The sequence below is a fragment of the Scomber scombrus genome, chromosome 12, assembly GCF_963691925.1.
Source record: "Scomber scombrus chromosome 12, fScoSco1.1, whole genome shotgun sequence".
In the NCBI taxonomy this organism is placed as follows: domain Eukaryota; kingdom Metazoa; phylum Chordata; class Actinopteri; order Scombriformes; family Scombridae; genus Scomber; species Scomber scombrus.
Genome location: NC_084981.1, coordinates 23926997 through 23941605, shown reverse-complemented (window position 1 = coordinate 23941605; position 14609 = coordinate 23926997). Strand labels below are relative to the sequence as shown.

The following is a 14609-nucleotide window of genomic DNA, read 5'->3' as shown; positions in this document are numbered from 1 at the left end:
CCTAATATTGACACCACCCTTATGTGTGTGTGTATATACATATATGTGCTAGATATGGTGTAATCATATGCACAGATGCAAAGCAGCAGCACATATAGTTTATGTTGTGAATTGTTAAAAATAAACACGTGTGTGTTTGGTGGCCACAGACAGCAGCTGCTTAGTATCTCTGTTAGTTTAAAGTTACGTCACACGTTCAACGAGAGGCCGTCAGACGCTCCCACAGAGTTCACTATGGCGGAGGATTAGGAAGTGTTTCATTTGTTTGTTGATTTAGACTTCTTCATATTAAATTTTTGGGGTGTTTTTTTTTTTTTTTAACCTCTAGCAGCAGTAAATGAACTTCTTTGTCGGAAACAAACCCTCATGTGACTTCGTGTCACGGTGGTCTTGTGGTTGAAACATCTTTTTTTTCTCCTTCCTTTTCTCCACCAGTTCTTCTTTAACAAAGAGAGAAGTGCTGAAGTTACACACTCCACTGCTGTTCCAACAAAACTGCAATTAGTATCTTGTTTTCTCTCAAATGGAAAGCGCATGATCATTACCCTGGAAAATTAATTGATTTTTTCTTTCCATCAGGACTTCCTGTCAACACTGACCAGCTCTTAAAAGGTTTAGCTACTTGAAAGATCTATGACAGGCACGGTTTTAGCAGTAGTTAATTTAACATTGATCGAAAGGATTGTTGTATTGACTATAAAGACATTTCCAGTCTGTTATATTTGTTTGCAGCCCTACAGAACAGAAAGATCAAAACTATCAATGAATGAATGCGATGCACATGATGACAACTTCACTCGTGCTTTTTAAATTTAAAAAAAATTAAAAAATACAGAAGCTACACTGTGATGGTTATTTCTGTTCACTGTTGAAATCTGAAATCATGTGGGAGAGAGAAGGTTGCACTGCAGACAGTGGAGGAGCAGCTTACATAACTCTTTGGTGGCTCCACAAAGAGTTTCCTGTAAAGTAAAGCCACCTCTTACGGAAGCGTTGCGTGCCACGCTCTACTTTTGACTGTCTGCGGTTTTCACAATAATATTCATTTCCAAAGAAGAGATTCAGCCAGTTCAGTAGCAGGTTTCACTTCATTGATCTCTTTAGAAGTTGGTTTCCATCCCTTCACCTTTTTTCTTGGAAATTCTGTGAGTGAAAGGAGTGATGAGCAATCCCTGACATCTTTTTATCTTCTCTGTTTCTGTTCAGGTGGTGACGGGTGCAGGAACTGTCATGGCGCTGATGCGAAGGAGGCTGAAGCTCGGGGTGACAGTGATGATGATCAACGTCTTCCTCTTCATCATCATCTCCCGACACAGCAGCCAGGACAAAAACGGGCGTCACAAGATCGTCATTCCTCCCAAACCGTTCTGGACCAAACTGGTACTCAGCTCGTCTTACTGGAACCGCCAGCAGCAGATTCTGGACTTAAAGAATAATCCAATCCTGCTGGCGAACTTCAGCGTCTCAGACTTGCCTGACTGGCTTACTGATCACAATATGACCTCTGACCCCTGCCAGCCTGACTTGAGGGTTACCACTCAGGTGAAAGACTACAACTCGCTACCGAACCGCTTTAAGGACTTCCTGCTTTACATGCGCTGCCGCTCTTACCCGATCATGGTGGACCAGCCTAACATCTGTAAGGAGCCGCCGTTCCTGCTTCTGGCCGTTAAATCGCTCGCGCCGCATTTCGACCGCCGTCAGGCCATCCGTCAGTCCTGGGGACGGGCGGGTGTCATGGCCAATCAGTCGGTGGTTACTATCTTTCTTCTTGGGAACGCCACAGCGGGGGATCACCACCCGGATCTGTCCGAGATGCTGCGCTACGAGAGCGAACGCCACAAAGACATCATCCAGTGGGATTACAGGGACTCATTCTTCAACTTGACTGTCAAAGAAGTCCTGTTCCTGGAGTGGATACAGACCCGCTGTCCCGGCGCTCGCTTCATCTTCAAAGGTGACGACGACGTCTTTGTCAACACGTATCGCATCCTGGACTTCCTCAAGGGCCTCTCGCCGTCCAAGGCCAGGGATCTGTTCGTGGGTGACGTGATCACCAACGCCGGTCCACACCGAGACAAGAAAGTCAAATACTTCATCCCAGAGAGCATGTACAAGGGGGCGTACCCTCCGTACGCAGGAGGAGGCGGGTACCTTTATTCTGGTGACATCGCTGCTCGTCTGCATAATGCGTCGCGAAAAGTGGCGCTCTACCCGATAGATGACGTCTACACAGGTATGTGTATGAGGAAGATCGGGCTTTCTCCAGAGAAGCACAAAGGCTTCAGGACATTTAACATAGAGGAGAAGTACAGGGCGAACCCATGCGCCTACAAGAGCTTGATGCTCGTTCACCCGAGGACCCCGCAGGAGATAATCCAGATCTGGGCCTGGCTCAGTAGTCCTGACCTGAACTGCCAGTGATGGCTCCACAGCAGCCAGTGTGGGACGGACTTAAATGACCCCTGGAGATGAGGGTTGTTCCAAAAGGTCAAAGTTAGAAATATTTAATGTTGAACAGGGTCGTGACTTTAAAGTTGGCAGCTTTAAGTTATTGCAATGGTCACTTGAAGCCTCGTCTTGGTGCGACTTGATGCATCATGTACTCCTGAAAACAAAGACGCGCTCATATCACGTTTAGCTACAGTTTCCAGAGTGGCCACCATAGTATTTTGACTCGATGTCTGTCAGACTTCCACAGATGAGCTAATAACCTGCATTACAGTCTGTCGAATGAGCTTCACCCAATGTGACCGTGTCTGTCTGTCTTTGCGTGCACATATTTATATCACAACTATTTATATGGCCTTTATAATGCTTTAACACTGTGTGTCGGCTCCATTACGGAGCGTCTCAATGCTGTATTATAGAGATAAGGAGACTAATGACTGGGGCGTGTTCATCTGGGGCTCTGTTTGTTGTTTGGGTTAAGGGAAAAGACGCTGTGTCGTCAGTTATTAACAGTGAGGACGGAAAAAACAGTTGTTGAGAATCTGAACTTAAATCAAAGAGTGAGACATACATTTTATGGCTGCTAACTCTAGAGGAGCTTCCTGGTGAACACATCCTGGTAACTGTTGCTGGAGGCTTAGTTTGTGCTGCTATTCCCATCTACACTCCTTAAAGTATTTACACGTGACTCGCTCCACCTCAAACTCAACCAGTTTCTCCTCCATAAAGACTTGAGAGAAGTGTAAAAAAAATCCAGATACTTATTATAGTTTCTCTGTTGCATTATCTGTGCTGTCTGTTATGTTTGGACAAAACTTGTAATCATTGTAAAAGCTTTGAAATGGTGTGTTTTTTGGGTGGGGCGAACACACACTTTGCTTTCAGGAAACTGGAGGAATAGGAGCCCGGCGGGTCTGGGTAAGGTCCTTACATGGATGGAGAGAAATCCAAATGCTGTCTTAATGTCGCTTCAGGTTTTCACTTTTACACAAAAAAAAAAAAAAGGAAAAAAAAAAAAACAAACGCTCATGTAAAACCTGAAGTGCTTTTTTCCCCCAGAGAGATTATATTTCAAGCTGCTAGAGTAGCGCTTCTGTCTAAAATACTCATCATTACTCGCCTCATGTGTCTGGTAGACACTGTTAAATGTTGCTTTAATGTGATATCAGTCAGACAGTTAAGACGCCTAAAGCTTTTTGTTGCTTGACAAATTGTCTCTGAAAAGTTCACTGATCACATTCAAGGCTTCATTTCATAATGTTACATATCCCTTTTTTTTTTGGAGGAAAAGATCGGAGATGGTGTATTTCTTTTATTTAAAAAAATGTTAATTCATGAAGAACTCTCTCTAATTTAAGAGGCTCCCATTATATTCAGGAATTTATTGTTACCTTCTTTCTAGACCGTGTTCAGGAGATGGGGAAGGGTTTTAGAGAAAATGGTGGATGGCTCATTTCGGAAGCATTATTTGATATATTTGAAGGTTAATGCTCAGCTCACTACTGTATCGCTTTAGCACAAAAAAATTGGTGTGACTTCTTTGTGCTCACTTTATGAAAGAAATGCTGTGCATTGACTCTGCGTTATTGTAAGAAATATGTTCCTTTTTTCAGCTGGATGTGAGTCTCAGACACTTATCAAGGGTGACACATGCTGGTTACACGTTTTGTTGTTGTTGTTTTTGGAAAGCTCAGAGCCTGACGGAAAAGCTCGGGGAAGAGTATTACATTGAATGTCAGATCTTTACCTAGGTCTAAGGGTCAGTCCACTTTGATTCATGTAATTGATTTCAGCTCAAGAAGTGGATTTTTTCAGTATTTTACACTCAGAATGTCACTGGACCCTGATCCGTGAAGTCAACACTGAAAATAAGTCGTATGAATGTCGGTTTCAGACTTTAAAATTGACCCTGAACCTGAACTTACATCATTCACGCTCCTACTCCTCCTCTGTCAGAGCTCCCCCTGCTGGTCAGGGAGGACATCTTTAAAGTGTGTGAGACTCAGAGCTTTATACAGACACTGGTAACTCCAATGGCTCGTTTATTTATACATATTTTTAAGCATCCGTTCATTATGTTGGCCTTTGACTCCTCAGATTCCCCACATCATCACTCACAGAAACTTTTCTCTGCTTTTCACTGTTTTATAAAAAGCTCCTCATGGCAACATCAAAACTTTTTTTTAAATCTAGACAATCACAGCAAGGTTATAAAAGTATAATTTTGTACTGTTTTTTTGTGGGATTACCACCTGATAGACACTATTTGAATTGCTCATGTGGTAGTATCAGTCTATCTCCGAGTGGGATTCAACAAACGCTAAGAAAAGGAGAGAGAGAGATGAAATAGGAGCTGAGGGCTGAGTGGAGCTAATTACATACTTAATTAAAGAAATATTTAATTGGTCTCACTGTGGGGTCGTTTATCCTCAATATGTTCACCCCTCATATCCTGAATTGTAGGTTTTGTTTTGTTTTGTTTCCGTCACTGCAGAGTTTGTGGCTACTTGAAATGTTTACATGTCTTCGTAAAAAGTCACCATCACTTATTTTTTTATAATTGGTACTCCTGTCTGATGATTGGCTGTGTGTGTGTGTGTGTGTGTGTTTGTGGCAGAGGGGTTGGGGTGGGGTATTTTTCCAGGTCTAGGGCTAATAAGCAACTTCCTCCTCCTTTTTTTTTGTTTTTTTATTTTGAATTTAAACTTTCAGCCGTTACCGCGCTTTATTTTTGTAAATTTTTGTTTCACTGTTAGATGCACATGTTCACTGTGTTTTTTTGTTTCATAGTTTCTCCGGTCTTAGTTGCCAATATGTGTATTTTTTTTGTCTGATCTTCTGTGAACCAGTGGGTAAAATATAAACATTATTATTTATTTATTATAATTTATATGCATTTAAAGACCGTGTAAAGTGACATTTTCTAATAAAAATATTAAATAGGTCATAAATGTATTTCTAAAAAAGGTGTAAAAAGCAATTCAACCATTTAGATTTGAATTGTGAAGTTAGGCTTCAGAAACTGTGTTTCAAGATTTCTGTGTCTGGATTTAATGGGCGGGTCTTAAAATCACCACCGCGTTTACCAATAGCACGGTTACACACCGGAGCATAAACCCGCCCCTGCTGCTGTAGGTATGAATACATTCAGCGCACACTACTACTACTACTACTACTACAGTTAGCCAGTTAGCTGCCGAGCTAGCAGCTGAGTTGTTGTTTTTTTAATAAAGCTTTTTTGTTCAACAATCATCATTTACAGAAACAACATTTTTTGAAACAGTAGTTCTCAGACCTAGCGTCCATGTTTCTGGTAGAGGCGGTGACTTTGATAGGTGACACTTGGTAGGGGGCGGGGTTTCAGCGGACTCGATGGGCACTCCCACAGCGTTTGGGAGAAGAGAAAAAAGGCAGACTTTTACACAACTTTGAAGCCTAATTTCATATATTTGGCAGGGTGGTTAACAACACACTTTTCTGTGATATGTCAAACTCAGAACACATATTTATTCTTACTTTACACAGACTTTAAATGTCACAATAGCTTCAGGGTGATGAATCAGTTCAACCCCAGGGTCAAAATATTGAATAAAACCTAAGTAGGGGAGGAGTTGAGGAGTTATCATGTCATAAAAATCCCTCAATTTGCCCAACAAACAGGATTTGGTCAATTATTTGGCTATTATTAGATAAAATCTTCAAACAAATTGTTATTTCTTTTATTTTTTGTATTTGTTTCATGAGACATCAACTCAAACATACAACCTTTAATTTTTTTTACCGTACATCTCTGCATTAAATCTCCTGTTAACACGTTAACGTCAGAGAACCCGTTGTTACTGTTATACAACACCTGCACTAGAGTCAGATGATCACCAAATCTGTGCCTGATGTTTGTATGTAATGTATGTGTGTATGAGACTATCCTTCAACCATGTTAAGTGTGATCCCTTTTTTTTTTTATTACCTAGAATGACTTGATTAAATAAAGTTATATTTTGCTGTTTTTTGTATATACTGTTCAATGCATTTTTATTGTAAGACAAATAAATTATGTGAATTAAAAAACCTGTGACGTCTTTTAATCTTTTTTTACATTTTTTTTTAATGAAAGCTATTTCTGAATATAATATGTATGTTTGAATGGGAACGCTGCTTTTATAAAACAGGAAATTTAACAAACTGTGTTAAAATGCTGCTTTAAACTGTCCGGTCGAAGTGAAAACTCACTAAATTGTCTAATTCTTATTTTCGTCAGCTTCTGAACCACTGATTTACAACTTTTTTTGGCATGTGACCCTGTAAAATGTCTACTATTGACCTTTATTGCAGATTACAGGCTTTCTGCGGACATGATTTGTGAGCAGTTTATCCAACGATTGATTTTCTTTCTTGGATTGTTTCATTTAAAGGATTTTGGTGGAAGTGTTCAGTTTTTTCACACAAACTAAAGCAAAATCAGAAAAAGGTTCATATTTTGTGTGACAGAAGTATCTTTGTCTCTATGGCAAACACTATTTAAACCTACTTTATCAAGCATAAAATTAGAGATTTATTGCTGAGGAATAATCACAGTGTTACTGCAGCAATAAAACATGTCAAAATGTTATTCAGAAATAAATAAATATACTTAAGAACCATAAACTGATTATAAAATCACATCCGAGTCAAATCTCATAGTTTGCTCACGTAATGACAACTTCTCACCTGCAGAGGGCAGCAGTGTATAAACTGCCTGACACTTTTTAACCCAGTTCATAAAACCTGCATGGTGCAAACACCTTTCCACACTTACAAATAAAGATTTGACTCCAAGAGTGTAAAGTCATTTACTAAGAGGGGGCTTTAGTGTAGTATGCAGCACCAAAAGCTTTCATGTTTTATTATATTTAATATAATCATTGAGTCCAGTTTTCCATAAGGTTGACATAACAGGCTGCAGATCTAATAAGTTTGGTTTATAGAAGTAAATTCAATAATCGCATCAGTCTTCTGTACTGTTAAACTAAATGATGGGCTCATATTGGACATTAAACAACGTGCACTTTACCAGGAAATGAAGCGTAATGGTAAAAATTGGATTTGGGACATGGATTGATGTTCAGTGTGCAGTCAGGATGGGCAGTATTAGCAATAAATCTGAATCAGTGTTCAGTTGTTCTGCTCTGTATGAAAATATGTTTCAGTTTGGATCGTATTTGATGTAATTAGACTCTTGAGTCATCCTCAGGCTGCCAGACACAGGTACAGAGACACAGAGCATGTTTCAGGTATCAGAGGGTCGCTAGTCAGAGCTGAATTACATCATCTGGAGCTTCAGAGCAGTTATTCGGACGTTTGATGCCTCACTTCAGCAGAGAAGATCCTGGAGTTTGAACTGAACTGTTCGTTAAATGTCAGCCATCCTTCCCATCACCTTAAAGTGACATCTTTATATTAACAATGCATCAAATGACATGTGTAATGTGACAGCGGTAACTCATCATGATGAATCTCCATAGTGACTCTGCAGCTTTACAGAGCTTCATAGTGAGTTTCAGCTCATTTTTTAGCTGTCCAACTGCAACTTTACTGTTTTAGTTCTCTCTCAATGCTCTCATAGTGTTGTTTTCAACCACAGCAGGCAGCTGTTTTCAGAGAAAAAGCTCTTAGACATCACTGTACACTACCTGCTCAGCACCAAATGGAAAACAGACACTGTTAGTAGATATCTGGCGAACGTAGTGGAGCATTTAGCAGATAAAGAGACCCTCAGGAGTTGGTAGAGAGCAAAAATAGAACTAAAAGAGAGTGAAAATTGGACTTACATTACAGGTGACCATGAACATGACTCCAAATGAATGGTAATGTTGCTCCGTAACTGCTGGATGTGAAAATAAGCAACTGTTTGCTAACATATCAGCTTAAAAGGTGTTGATATGACAGTTAATGCAGGTTTAAAGCCACCATGTGCAATGTTTATGTCAATACATGGATGGAAATTAAAATTATACTTCTGACATAAAGTCTTGTTGGAAGTAAAATGAGACTATCATGGTTAAAAAAGGGTACAGTCTATGTGTTGAATTTAGCCCATTCATTTCTGTTTTTGATACTAGCTATTCACTGGGGGTTTAACATTGTGTACAAGGTAGCTTTAAAAAAACAGATGCTGCCCCAAAAGGTCAAATATACACAAACAGCTCAAAATCTGCAAACTGCTGACAAACACACAGATAGAAAGAAAAAAAACGGGTGTGAGTGAACCCTAGAAAAAATACTCAGACAGAGTCTAGCAGGGTTTTTCCAGAGACGAACTCAATGCCCTTTCCTCTCAAGGGTGTTTACCCTTTACACCTCTTGACACGGGGGAATGAGGGAAAGCTGGGACTAGGTTGTCATGATGATCATATTCCCGAGGCGATGGTAGACATCATGTGGTGCAGGTGCGGGAGCGCAAGAAGCTTCACAAGAGAGATATATAGTGTGTGCGTGTGTGCATGTGTTTTCTCCATGCTCTCACTGCGTACTATTATCTAACTGATAATGATCCGATGGCCTTATAAGGAAAAACCTTTTAAAAAGACAAATGGTTTTGGGTTTTCAGCTTTGATATAATAGCTCATGATCTTTGCCAGGAGAGATACAGAGTCCACTTTGTGAAACTGTTTCAGCCAAACCAAACACAGCCTCCGAACTGTCTGAGACAAGAGCAAGATAACAGTAAACCGGTCCACTTTCTGTATCACAGTGTACAACTATTTAGCAATAAATTACAAAATCCTGCTAGTTAACATAGGATCGTAACATCATGTGGATAGTGAAGCATCCATATTCAAAACTCCACCTCAAGACCTGAATCTACACATCATGGCATGGCATCATCGTGGTGTTCTTGTGTATTTTTAGGTCTCTATCCTTGAAAACTGTTTCCTTTTCCTTTTAGACTCCACAGTCGCATCCTGTTGGCAAGGATTTTTTCTCAGGAAGGCCGTAACATTTCTAGCACCTCCCAATTAAAGTGTTTTTTTAATAAATATTTGAACATCTTGATAAGTTCTGTGTGCTTGTGTCATGTCCTGCCGTGACATCCTGCCTCAACCTGGAATATATTCAGTTAAAGAGGATTTCAGGTTTTGTGTGTGGGTCCAAAAAGAGTCAGTAGCTTGTTTATGGTAATGTGATAATACTGTATGCAATGAGGTTAATGCAGCAATAACACCCAATATGTGCTGCACTGCATAAGCATCTTAGTAAACGTGCAGATTTAGAAATTGTGTTTGGAGACATGCACAAGAGGGAAAAGTCCTGATTATGAGCTACAATAAGGGGTTGTCAGACCTGTAAGTCAATGTATTTATATAGGTACTTGAGGACAAGTTAATCTAAACTTCACAGACTTTAAGTTCTTTGAATGCAAAAAAAATGACACGACATTGAAAAAGTTAGATTTAGTGATTCTTACAAAGCCGACACACAACCTTTTCAATGCATATACCCAATAATTAAAGTCCCCCTTCACTAAAAAATGTGTTTATCTTCTTGTTCCTTCAGTTGGATGTTGGATGTGCTTCGCTGTGCAGAATGATGTATGTGCAGAGTTTGATACTAGAAAGCTGTTTTCACATTTATCTGCTTTCTCATTTATCAGATTCAAATATTACTTCAAGCAGAGTATTTTTATACATCTTACAAACGTGTCTGGAAAGGCACCTTTAAACTTTGAGTGGATACTGCGTTGCACATCATGTCTGCCGCTGTGAGATGTAATTGTCATTCTTCTGAGATTTTCAGTGGTCAAAACTCAACACTTGAATATCTTTCATTCCCACAGCGGTCAAGTCCAAGTCCTCATTTCAGAATTGAAAAATTGGGCTCAGTTGTGTCTCAGGAGGTAGAGTGGGTTGTCCACTAATAGGAAGATTTGTGGTTCAATTCCCAGCTCCTCAAGTTCACATGGTCGAGAGTCCATGCGCAAGACACTGAACCCTAAATTGCTCCGGATATCTGAGTGAGTGTGTGTGAACGATTAGATCCTCCTGTTGAGCTGGCAGCCTTTGCCATCAGTGTATGAATGTGTGTGTGAATGGGTGTAGTGTAAAAGCACTTTGAGTGGTCAGAAGACTAGAAAGGTGCAGTAAAAGTGCAGTTCATTTACCATTTGACTTAAGTCTGACTCCAGTCCAAGTCTCAACTCATACAGTAGGTTAAACCCTTACATACTGCTCATATTCTAGCATTTCATAATTAGTCTCTATATTCCTTACTGAGGATTTAAGAGAGCAGAGAGAGTGTAATCTTTAGTTTTTACACTTTTTGTTGATACTATATAACAGTGGAGAACATAAAGCTTTCGATGAATGAGGAATACTGTATAATAACTGTTTCTTTGAAAGTTTTTTTTGAATGTTTGAATAAATATGAGGCAATCACTCAATGAAAATGGGTCAAATTAGACCCTGAACAGTATGAAACAGTTAAGAGCTCTGTGGTTCAACTGTGCTGGAAATCAAATGTGAATTAGAGTCTTTGTATAAAACTGCAGGATATATGAATCACTGAATCCCTGGAAATAACTCAAATGTACACAGCTGAAGCTTTAAAGAAGAAATGTTTTGAATATTAACTCCTACTGTGATGAACACTTCAGTAAAACATACAGTGAGTGCAGGTTCATCATCACTGCTGCTGGATATATTCTGATGAGGCCTTTTTTTTGGTCAGGAGCAAAAAGGTCCCTTCTTGTGTTTCATTTCTTCCCTTTTTGGAAACACGAGGATTATGGGATGTTCAGATGAGACCAGAGCTGGAAAAAGAAAAAAACAGGACACAGGACCTGTACTGTATCCTGACACACAGCCTCTTCCAGAAAGCTTGGATTGATTTTCTGTGATGGATAGATGGCTCCTGACGTTACTGGATTCAAAGCTAAACTCCACCCACCTGGTGATCCACGAAGGATAAAGCAAACACCAGGAATAATTTAGCACCGCTTCCTGAACCAGGTCTGGATGAGTCTGAACCAGAGAGCGACAGCTGAGTCAATCTCACCACTGAGATCTTTTCCACTTTCTCTTCCAGCCGAACGTTTTTCAGCACATTTTATTTGGCTGACTTTACTAAGAGTGAGGAATTTATTTTAGAGCTCAGTCCAATTACACTTTGTCAAAGATTTAAAAGGCTTCTTCTTCAATCCTCTTTTTTTTCTCTTACATTTTTTTTCCTCTGTCTGTTGCTTTTTATGAATTCATCATTTTGTAATAATTACTGATTTATTATTGAATTGAATTTTTTATTGGGAAAAACACCTTATTATGCCTCTAATCCTGTATTTTAGGGTCAGAGCTGCAAGTTTTATCTCTATTCAGTTTATTGAATATATTAAAAGTATATTAAACCAGTATGTGATTGGGTGTTTGGTTGCATGCAGTTTGAAGTTTCATTATAGGATTTGAGCAATTTGAACTTCACACACACACACACACACACACACACACACACACACACACACACACACAAATATATCAATTACACAAAAAAATAAACTGGCATGCTCATATATTAAACTCATCATCAGTAAATAAAGAGCTGACTGTGCCCAGTCAGGTTCTGTTAAGTCAATCAATCCTGAGATTGGAACAAATTAGAAAGTCTGACTGCTGAAGATGATGATCAGGTTTAAATGGAGGCAAGCTGACCACATCCTGACTCGTGGATGACATCAGCAGCACGCTGCCGGGAAGCCAGGATGATAAACCGGAGTTTAAGTAATCGGAAATTGATGGGAGCAGCGATTTTCTCTCTCTCGCTCTCTCTCTCTTTCACACACACGCACACATAAACACACACACACACACACACACACACACACACACACACACAAACACACACACACGCACAATGATGAGCTAGTTCAGGGTCATGTGCAGGAAGAGTCACTTCCTCATCTGTCAGTGAAATTCATTTAATCTTGGACTGAAGTAGCAGCACCCATCGCTTATCGTCGACCACCAACACAGATACAGACACCTTTCCTGCCTTTCTTCCTCACTTACCCTATTCTTACACACACACACACACACACACACACACATACATTATGCAAACACAACACACATTTTAAACCCTGTAGGGGCTGCAGAAGGCTGCTGGCATCAACTGGCTGTACCCAAAGATGAAAATACAGGAGAAAAGTGATCAGAAAACTCTCTGAACCCTTCAGGCTGAATGGCTCTTTTTCCTGCAGCGCTTTAATGAAGGAAGAAGAACTGATATTAATCATACAGAGCACTTCAGCTCAGACTCCAGCAGTGCAGTAGAGGAAGAGAAAACAGCACACACACAGAGCTTAAATTGTGTTTTATTTTCTATTCCTAAGGTTGCATCTTTACATAATCGCAAGTATTTAAAGATGCAGCCCTGGCTTAGTCTATATTTTTACAATGTTATTTTACAACAACAATGCGTCTAATGACAATGTGAATGAAGTCTACAGCTAATTACCACCTAACTCTGCAGCTGCCCTAGGCTTTAAGGAGTTTTACAGCAAGTTTCAGCTCATTGTGAAATTCTCCAATAGCTGTTTCGCTTGTTTTATTTCATTTATTTGATATTTATTTGACCATAAAATCTCCTGATTGAAATAGATTATCGTTTTTACAAGGGAGACCTGGCTGAAATAGCTGCCTGCAATTATAGGCGTCACAAAATTGCATAAAAACACATCCAACACAACAAACCAGGACCTGACGTTATATACACAAACAATTACATTCCTTATGAAACATTTTAATGTGGTGCTTGAATGCCTGATGTGAAGGTTTCCAGATGAAGTTTAGGGTTTGCAGGTTTAGAGCAGAATGAAGGGACACTGAAGTTTATTTGTCTAGATCAGAGGTTTTTAAAGTGGGAGGTGGGTCTCTCAAGGGGGGCTCCAAACATTTCAGGGTTAGGGTTAGGAAGTGAAAAAATATTACATTAGTTATAACATTAGTCACAAAAGAGAACACGTAAAATAGCCTACCTAAATGTGTGTAATTTGAAAAAAAGAGATTCACAGATACCGTTTACAGTTTTTCACACTTTCCCAGAGTCGGAAACCAACGAATGTCTTAAGACAAACTTTTTAATGTATTTGGTGTTGTTTTATGCATGCAAAACGGGACATTTTTCAATTTGAAAATGAAATGGTACATCTGATCCTTTTCATTAATGATACATGTTACAGGGATGAGTTCTTACTCCAGTGTTCAAAAAAAACACAGAGATGAATAATAGAGAGGAAATGTTGAAGGTCTAGTGTTACTGTGGGACTGCAGAGGGGTTTTATAAGGATCTTAATAAGCTGAAATAAAGAGACAGAGACCCACATCCTCTCGTTGTGTCCTTCTCTGTCCTTCTTTTATTCGTCTACTTTCTCTTCACTCTAACTTTCCCGTCTTTTTCTGACAAAACCTTCACACATTATCCATTTTCAGTTTGCTTTGTAGCCACCTGTGTTGTCAAAGCATAAAGAGAGACATAGAGAAACATGCATTTATTTGAGAAACTTACTCTCATTTTCCAGACTGGAACAAGTGGAGGAAACAGTCAGTCGCAGTGAGAGTGGCGGTTGCTTTGGTACGGATGTAACATGGAGGGAGTGAGTCACCCCCCTGATCCAAATCTCCACTCTCCAGCTAAATCAACCTAAATGCAGGAAATGTCTGTTTGTTGATGTTTAAATGCCACCGTACAACAGGTACTTTCAACCCAGAAATACTGAGATTTCTGCCACCACCACCTCGATATAACGGGGGAGAACTGAACAGAAACATGTTTTTCCAGTGTCCCTGTTACAGTTTTGGCTTAACTAGTGGAATAAAGGTTAGAGAAACAGACTCAAACACTCCGACTCTGGACCTGCAGGATAAATCTGGAAGGGGAAAGTGGCAGAGCTTTCTCCTCCCTCATTACCATCACTGATGAGCAAGGCCCTGAACGCTCCCTGAGTGCTCCTGTGGAGCTGCTCAATGGCCAACTGATTGTGATTGTACTGGGAAGCTTCCAGGAGTTAATGTGTGTAATTGTGTGAGAGCGATCAGGGTGATCCTGAAAAAATGCAAAAACACAAATTCAATGTCTTTTATGCTGTAGTCTTGATGTGAGGAATTGTACAAATGAGGATATATCTACCATGG

General features: G+C 39.8%; 1 protein-coding gene across 1 annotated transcript in view; it reads left to right on the top strand.

Moving 5' to 3' along the window:
* b3gnt2b (UDP-GlcNAc:betaGal beta-1,3-N-acetylglucosaminyltransferase 2b) overlaps positions 1–6511 on the top strand; it is a 32873-nt gene extending 26362 nt beyond the window's left edge. Inside the window, exon 3 of the mRNA XM_062429956.1 lies at positions 1207–6511. Within this exon, the coding sequence (XP_062285940.1) occupies positions 1231–2424 (1194 nt within the window). The 5' untranslated portion in view covers positions 1207–1230 and the 3' untranslated portion in view covers positions 2425–6511. The remainder of the gene's footprint in view (positions 1–1206) is intronic.
* Positions 6512–14609: the final 8098 nt, after the last annotated feature.